The sequence below is a fragment of the Nicotiana sylvestris genome, chromosome 10, assembly GCF_000393655.2.
Source record: "Nicotiana sylvestris chromosome 10, ASM39365v2, whole genome shotgun sequence".
Lineage (NCBI taxonomy): Eukaryota > Viridiplantae > Streptophyta > Magnoliopsida > Solanales > Solanaceae > Nicotiana > Nicotiana sylvestris.
The window spans coordinates 87,809,163-87,814,879 of record NC_091066.1 but is presented as its reverse complement, the minus strand read 5'-3'; the positions used below and the strand labels follow the sequence as shown (position 1 = coordinate 87,814,879).

Here is a 5,717-nt window from a genome sequence, read left to right as displayed (position 1 = left end):
AATATGAAATTAGACTTCAAAATTCAAAATTCAAAAGTTGGAATATGAATTTTACAAGTTTTCTATATTTTTATTAGTTTGGTTGAGGGAAAATAATTATACTTATTAGTTTGGTGTTTTAGTTTAGTAGGGGACCAAAGTAAGAACAAGTCAAGCAGCTATTGAAACGTGATGTATAAATGCTGGAGAGCCGTCGATTTTTAACTTTCCAAACAAAATTAGATCCAACGACTGATAATTCTTCCCAAGACTCAATTGGCAGTACGGCAATTCAGCATTTGTTTGTTGAGTTTTCTCTCTCTATATTTGATCCTACACACTCTCATTTCTCTCATTTTCTTCTCCATTTTATTTTCCACAAGAACAACAACAGAAGAGGAGAAAGGTAGCTGATTATTATGATACTATAATTCACTTCCTTGTTAGTTTTTTGTATTTGGTTTGGAAGTAGAGAGGCCAAAAAGAATTTTCAGTTGTTTTTCTCGGTATTCTTTTCGGCTGATTTTGGTGCTATAATTCAGTTTTTTCTTTTAATTGCTTCAAAAAGAAATTTGAAATGTTTTTTTGCTCAATTTTCTTTTGGCTGATTATGGTGCTATAATCACTTTCTTGAAGTTAGACTGGGAAAATTGATTTTCAACCATTTTTTTTTTTGCAATTCTTTTGATGTTATTTTATTTTTAAAATTTTTATTTGGATGTTCTCTTGCTAGCCTGGTTGACTTCCTTTAGTGACTTTTCATTTCCTTTTTTTTCCTTCCCACTTTGATTGTTTTCTTGTTGATCAGTTATATTTGGATTATATGTTTTTGTCTGTGTTTAGTATTTTTTTATTGATTGACAAACTTTACGTGTCTCTGATGATAATTTTGGTATCTACTTTGTTGTTTGAAGCTTCGTGATAGCTTTTGTTTCAAGTTATTTATGGGTTAGTGTTCAAATTTCATGAGTTAATATTGGCCGTTTTACTATGCTGCTATCTTATTTGTCCCTTCTGTATTCTTGTTAATTCTTTTGGATGATTCTTTTAGGTTATTATTTATGTTACTTTCTTGGATTTCATTAATTTCTTTCATTTTGAGCCAAGTATCCTCATATCAGATATTCTTAAAAGGAACTGGTGAACATAAGCTTCCATCACTAGTGGGCTTTAGTAAAATTATTCTTGTCATTTTTATTGTTTTAGCTATGGGGTTTTCGTTCTTGAGCCAAGGGTTTATCGGAAACAGCCTTTCTGACTTAACAAGATACGGGTAAGGTCTGCGTACACATTACCCTCCCCAGACTTGGGATTACAGTGGGTTTTTTGTTGTTGTTGTTGTTGTTGTTGTTTTAGCTATGGGGTCTTCCTACAATTTAGGTCATATGTTGATATAAAGATGTGTGAATTACCAATATGATTTGCTTAAATGCAAAAAGATGTACAAAAAAAGAAAGATGAATTGGCTTTTGGTTGTGTTAGTACTATTAGTTACCCTCTTAAGAAGGTTCATAAGTTCTGAAAGAGAACTCCTAAGGAAAGGTGTTTTGATGATATTATGAGTCAGAGAGAGTGTCAGTCATCTAAATTCATAACTGCTATGAATAAAAACAAACTGCTATAATTCAGATTTATACATGCTTGAAGCATTTTCTTGTTGATCACACAGCCAGATGTCTACTTGACATCAGGTGAAGTTTCTCTTAGTTAATTCCTAACAATACTTTGAACAATTGAACTCGATCATTCGTGAAATTTTAAAGATTACTTTAGTAGTTTGTTGTGATAACTTGATCACCTAAAACCCCAGAAGTCTATTTTGTTGATCACCTGTTCTCTTGTGAGAGTTGTCGTAGCTGCAAAAGAAATGTCTTCAAGCATATATAAACTTCCTATTCTTAGGCCTTTTCGGTAATACTAATTTTAGACTATATGGTTTACACAGAAATAAATGGTGCTTCGTGTAAGACATGGATGAATATTCTGCTAAAAAAACTGCTAATGGCCTTATTGCCCGGGGAAGAGGTTTGAGGCAGACTGCTGACAACAAAGATAAAAATGTTCAGTATTGCACTCGAGTTGGATGTACTGGCCGAGTCAACTATATGAAGAGTTCCAGAGTTGGAGGCATGGAGAAAGCCAGACAGTTAAGGCCTGCTTTCGGTTCTTCAAATGGGAAGGAAGTCGTTGGCAGTTCATCTATCACATCTTCTACAATGACTAGTGCGGGAAGGTCATGCAAAGAATCTCATAGAAAATCGTTGTCCAACATTGAGAATAAGCAATCAGATACCAGTTCCTTACATGAAGAGCCAGTAGTTTTCAAACAGACGCAGTCATCAGCAAAAGATACTGGATCCAGCAAAGTTACATTAGCAGAAATTGGGTCCTCTAGTGGAACATCAAGCAGTAGACCTCGAAAAATATTTGGTCACAGGCATGGTTCTTTCAACCAAAAGAGTCCAATGGATTCCTCTGTTTCTTCATCATCTAAATCCATTAGTGCTGGGACAAGGGGCGGCAGTAGTAGTGGAGAGGGATATAGGTTGAGAAATCTGAAGTGCAATTCTGTATCAGATGTCCTCCCATATAGTTGTTCACCATCAGAATCAAGTATTAGTAGAAGGGACACAGTAAAAAGGAGAAATGCTGAAGGTGAAAGCAGTTCATCATCTAAAGGGAAGAAAATGAGTGGCGCATCACCAAATGAAGGACGTGCCGTTCGTCCTGCTACTGGAATCTCCATATCTGATTCAAGGAGTAATAGAAGTTCGGATTTTGGTGCGGGTAATCGTGCTCTATCAGTTAGGACCCGCAGGTCAATGAATGTGAATACTAGGTTGCGGGGTTCTTTACAGGAGTCATTGCAGACCAGCCAAAATTTACCTCAGCCTGAAACTCCAACTCTAGATAATCCTAGTTCGTCCAGTCAATTTTTCACAGATTCTTCATCAAGTGAATTTAGTGCTTATAGTTTACCTAGAAACGACGATGACGATGATGATGATGAGTTACCTGGTGTAGTGCCTTTCACTTCTGCTGATGTCGGCATTAACAGATTTATGAACCGTGATGCATTGCAACGATATAACATGGATGGAGTAGCGCAGGTACTTTCCTGGAGGAATTCAGATTTAATCTACTTCCCAAAGCTTACTGATATTTATATATATTGGTCTTGCTTTACTTTGCAGGTATTGGTGGCACTTGAGAGAATTGAACAAGATGAAGAGTTATCATATGAGGTAGTCAGTGTTGATTTATTTCTCTTCACCTGGGAATTTCCTATTTGGGTTTGTGAATAGGCTCTTGTTTTCTATATACAGAGACTGCTTGCGTTGGAGACCAATTTGTTCCTCAGTGGCCTTAACTTCTATGACCAGCACAGAGGGATGAGATTAGATATCGATGACATGTCCTATGAGGTCGGTATTTTGTTTCTATTTCTTCTCACAACTTATAAGACACTATTACTATTTAAAGAGTGATACAACAGTTTCTTCGACTATGACTTCCTCAAAACACTTGATAATCTTATTAATTTCTATAGTACTCGTTAATAGTTTTTAAATATATCTTCAAAATATGAAAAATCCATATCCTAAATCAAATCAAGATTTTAGAAACTTAGTCCTCGTGAATCCCATGGAGAGAATGGAAAATAGTTTATGACTAAATGTTCAACAGTATACTTTTTGCTAGAATGATCGGGGGTTATCATCTGAAGTTTTCTTAGCTGAAAGTACCTCAATTAAAATTTTCCTTGGGCAAAGAAACAATAGCTTTCCAGGTTTTGGAGAAGATAGTTCCAACTTGTCTAGCATGATATCTTCCACATTGTCTGAAAAATGATTTATTACTTGTTTAACAGGAATTATTAGCTCTTGAGGAGAGGATTGGCTCTGTTAGTACAGCTCTGCCCGAGGAAGCACTATCAAAGTGCCTCCGGAAAAGCATTTATCAGGGTATGGATTCAAAAACAGAAACATATGAAGCTGATGGGGATGGAGATGACATCAAGTGCAGTATTTGTCAGGTCTTCTTCCTACTTTAAACATGTTTGCTATTTAGTTCATTATTCGAACTTATTCATTTTCGAGATCTATGGGATTGCATATTCTTTGCCTATGACATATCTTTTCAAGTGGAGTGAGGACGAGTTATTAGATAACACGCGTCTATCTTTTTTGGTTAGGCAGGTTTAGTCAAGTAAGATTCTATGTTACCTTATCAAATTCCTTCTAAAACAACCACAACAAACCTAGTGATCCCACAAGCGGGGTTTGGAAAATTGAGATGCTCTTGTTTTTGATCCTATCCCTAAAACTGTGCCAGTGAATTTTTTGCTTTTGATCTCTATTTAAAAAGACTAGTTGCCTATTCTAATTCTTGCTTAACTTTTCTTGTGCTTACTAGTTTATTCTTTTTTTTTTCTTGTAATAAACCGTGGTGTCCGAGCCAGCTTGCACGTTCCTCGACTAACTTACGTAGTTTATTCTTTGAGGACCTTATTAAAGCTTTAAAGCTGGTGGTTTTCTCCTGAAGAATCCTATCATTGATCTCCAAGACATGTCATAGAACTTCGTATTGGCGTTTCTCGTTTGAAAGATCGAATCTCAAACTCTTGTTAATGCTTCTGATCTTTCAATGTTGGGGTCCATTGACTTTTTGAGAGCGTAATTTAGGCAGCTCTAACCATTGTGTCGACAGTTCCAAGCTTGTAGCATCATATATCCTGTGTGAGACATAACTGATATATGAATCCTCTCACCATGTTGCTCTATTTAAGCTCATCTCAGTCCAAATGAACACTCTGACAATCATATGTTCTGCAGGAGGAGTATGTGATTGGAGATGAAATAGGGAAGTTGGGATGTGAGCACGGGTATCATTTGGAGTGCATAACACAGTGGTTTAGGCTCAAGAACTGGTGCCCGATCTGTAAGGCTACAGCAGCTCCGTCAGAGTCGTCGAAAAAGCCATCTTAGTTTCAGAATTTTAGATATCCAACCTAGATTTGGGAAGCTGAAAAACTTCCCCGTGTACAAATTCATCTGGGGTTGGTTTGTGGATTCCTGCAATTCATTTTTCCTGTTCTCTTTTTCTCTATTCTTGAACTTTTTTCTTAATTGCTCTTGCCATATGAACCAATAAACCCAGGCCATTTTCTGGCTTTGTGGTGAATGCTTTCATATTCATTTCTTTAAAGCTTTTCTAAAGTGTTTCAATAAGTAGCTTGTTCTAATCGTGTTTAGAATACCTACAAGTAAACTCTAATCGTGTTTAGAATACCTACAAGTAAACTTTTTGAATGATTGAGAAGAAGAAAAAGTTATCAACCAATGTTTGCTAGTAAGAGAGGCTGTCTAGTACATAATTTTGTACGTTTACGGATCGTTTGGTTGGCTCTACAAGAACAAATGGTCCTAAAAAACGAAATTTTGTATAACTAATACTAGTATAATGTTTAGTACTTCCATTTGCACCATAAAACTTCGCATTACTGGAAATAGTCTACCAGACATTCAGTTTGAAATTAGAAAACAAAAACTAATCAACAAAAATGTAAGAACCGGTACATAAAGAATCTCACTATTGCCAAAGTTTGCTATTAGCCAAAATACCATTATTTTAGGTGGCATAAGAAAAATACAAACTACAACCACTACCTTGATACGTTTGTTTCAGATCAAAGGAAATAATTAATATTAGTTTCATGCAACCTTAGGCGTGGAATT

General features: G+C 35.8%; 1 protein-coding gene across 2 annotated transcripts; it reads left to right on the top strand.

The window, feature by feature from the left end:
- The first annotated feature begins 296 nt into the window (after positions 1–296).
- Positions 297–5,210, top strand: LOC104244917 (probable E3 ubiquitin-protein ligase HIP1). Of its 2 annotated transcripts, none has more exons than XM_009800435.2 (6): positions 297–385; positions 1,925–3,089; positions 3,174–3,224; positions 3,306–3,404; positions 3,851–4,015; positions 4,815–5,210. In XM_009800435.2, exons 2-6 carry the CDS (start codon positions 1,950–1,952, stop codon positions 4,965–4,967), a joined length of 1,608 nt encoding a protein of 535 aa, XP_009798737.1. In that variant the 5' UTR covers positions 297–385; positions 1,925–1,949; the 3' UTR covers positions 4,968–5,210. The 2 variants fall into 2 exon arrangements, with proteins under 2 accessions (XP_009798737.1, XP_070016321.1); XM_070160220.1 differs by lacking the exon at positions 297–385 and adding an exon at positions 1,189–1,252.
- The last annotated feature ends 507 nt before the right edge of the window (positions 5,211–5,717 follow it).